This window comes from Chlorella variabilis, assembly GCF_000147415.1.
Source record: "Chlorella variabilis unplaced genomic scaffold CHLNCscaffold_16, whole genome shotgun sequence".
In the NCBI taxonomy this organism is placed as follows: Eukaryota; Viridiplantae; Chlorophyta; class Trebouxiophyceae; order Chlorellales; family Chlorellaceae; genus Chlorella; species Chlorella variabilis.
The window spans coordinates 1,768-2,724 of NW_005435072.1; the positions used below are offsets into that span (position 1 = coordinate 1,768).

Here is a 957-nt window from a genome sequence, read left to right on the forward strand (position 1 = left end):
CAGCGGCGGCACGGTCGCTGCCGCTGGCGCGATGCGGGCAGGGGACTGCCAGGGCGGCAGCACGCCCAGCGCCGGCACCGGCGGCGCCTCCACACTGCCGCTGCCGCTGTCGCTGCCTCCGCTCGCTGCGGTGCTGGCAACTTCAGCGCCTGGGTGTGCTGCAGCCGCCTGCACTGCCGCCACTATGCCCTCCGCCTCCACCGCCTCCAGGAAGGCCGGCGTGCTGCTGCTGCTGCTGGTGCGCCCCGCGGGCAGCAGCCCCGCCTGGCTGGGCTCACGGCTGGAGGCGCCGGCCAGCGCCGCATCCAGTGCCGCGCTGCTGGCGCTGGAGGCGCGGTGCTGGTGGTGGTGCGGCGGCGGCGGGCCGCGCGGCGGCAGCCCGCTGGACAGCTGGCGCTGCGGGGGGGGCGGATGCGATGATCCGGGCGCCAGCCCCTCAGCCCCACCCAGGGCAGCCTCCATAGCCAGCCCCGCATCCCAGGGGTCCTCGCTGCCGCCGCTGCAGGGGGGACCAGGGGAGCATGAGTGGCTCAGGGGCGCAGGCCAGCACGCGTCACCACAACAGCCAGCCAAGCCAGCAGGAGAGCAGCAGCAATCTGGCAGCAGTGGACCGGGCGCCGCTTTCCGACCAGCAGCGGCAAAGCAGCAGAGCAGCAGAGCCGCCAGCCACCCACCCGGCCGCCTGCGTGGTGGGGGTGGTCAGTGTGCTGCCGGGGTAGCTCCAGTCGGCGGCATCCCGCAGCCGCGTGGCTGCAGGCGGGCAGGCGGGCAGGCAAGATTTGACCTTTGAGGGCTGGGGAGCTGTGGGCAGCTCACACCATGTGCCAGGCGCTGCCGGCCCGCTCCTCCCCACCCCGCACAGCCCGCTCCCACACACCCGTGAGCGGCGGCGAGTTGGCGTCGCTGTGCTGGGCCCCCAGCGGGGTGCTGCCGCCGGGGGATCGTGGCGGCCGCGGC

General features: G+C 75.4%; 1 protein-coding gene across 1 annotated transcript in view; it reads right to left on the bottom strand.

Annotated features, from left to right (window-relative positions):
- Nucleotides 1-12: 12 nt before the first annotated feature.
- The window catches only part of CHLNCDRAFT_53489 (hypothetical protein), a gene marked incomplete at both ends in the record, with an annotated part of 21,516 nt that continues 20,571 nt past the window's right edge, over nucleotides 13-957 (bottom strand). The window contains 2 exons of the mRNA XM_005845762.1: nucleotides 13-499; nucleotides 675-750. Of these exons, the coding sequence (XP_005845824.1) occupies nucleotides 13-499; nucleotides 675-750 (563 nt within the window). The remainder of the gene's footprint in view (nucleotides 500-674; nucleotides 751-957) is intronic.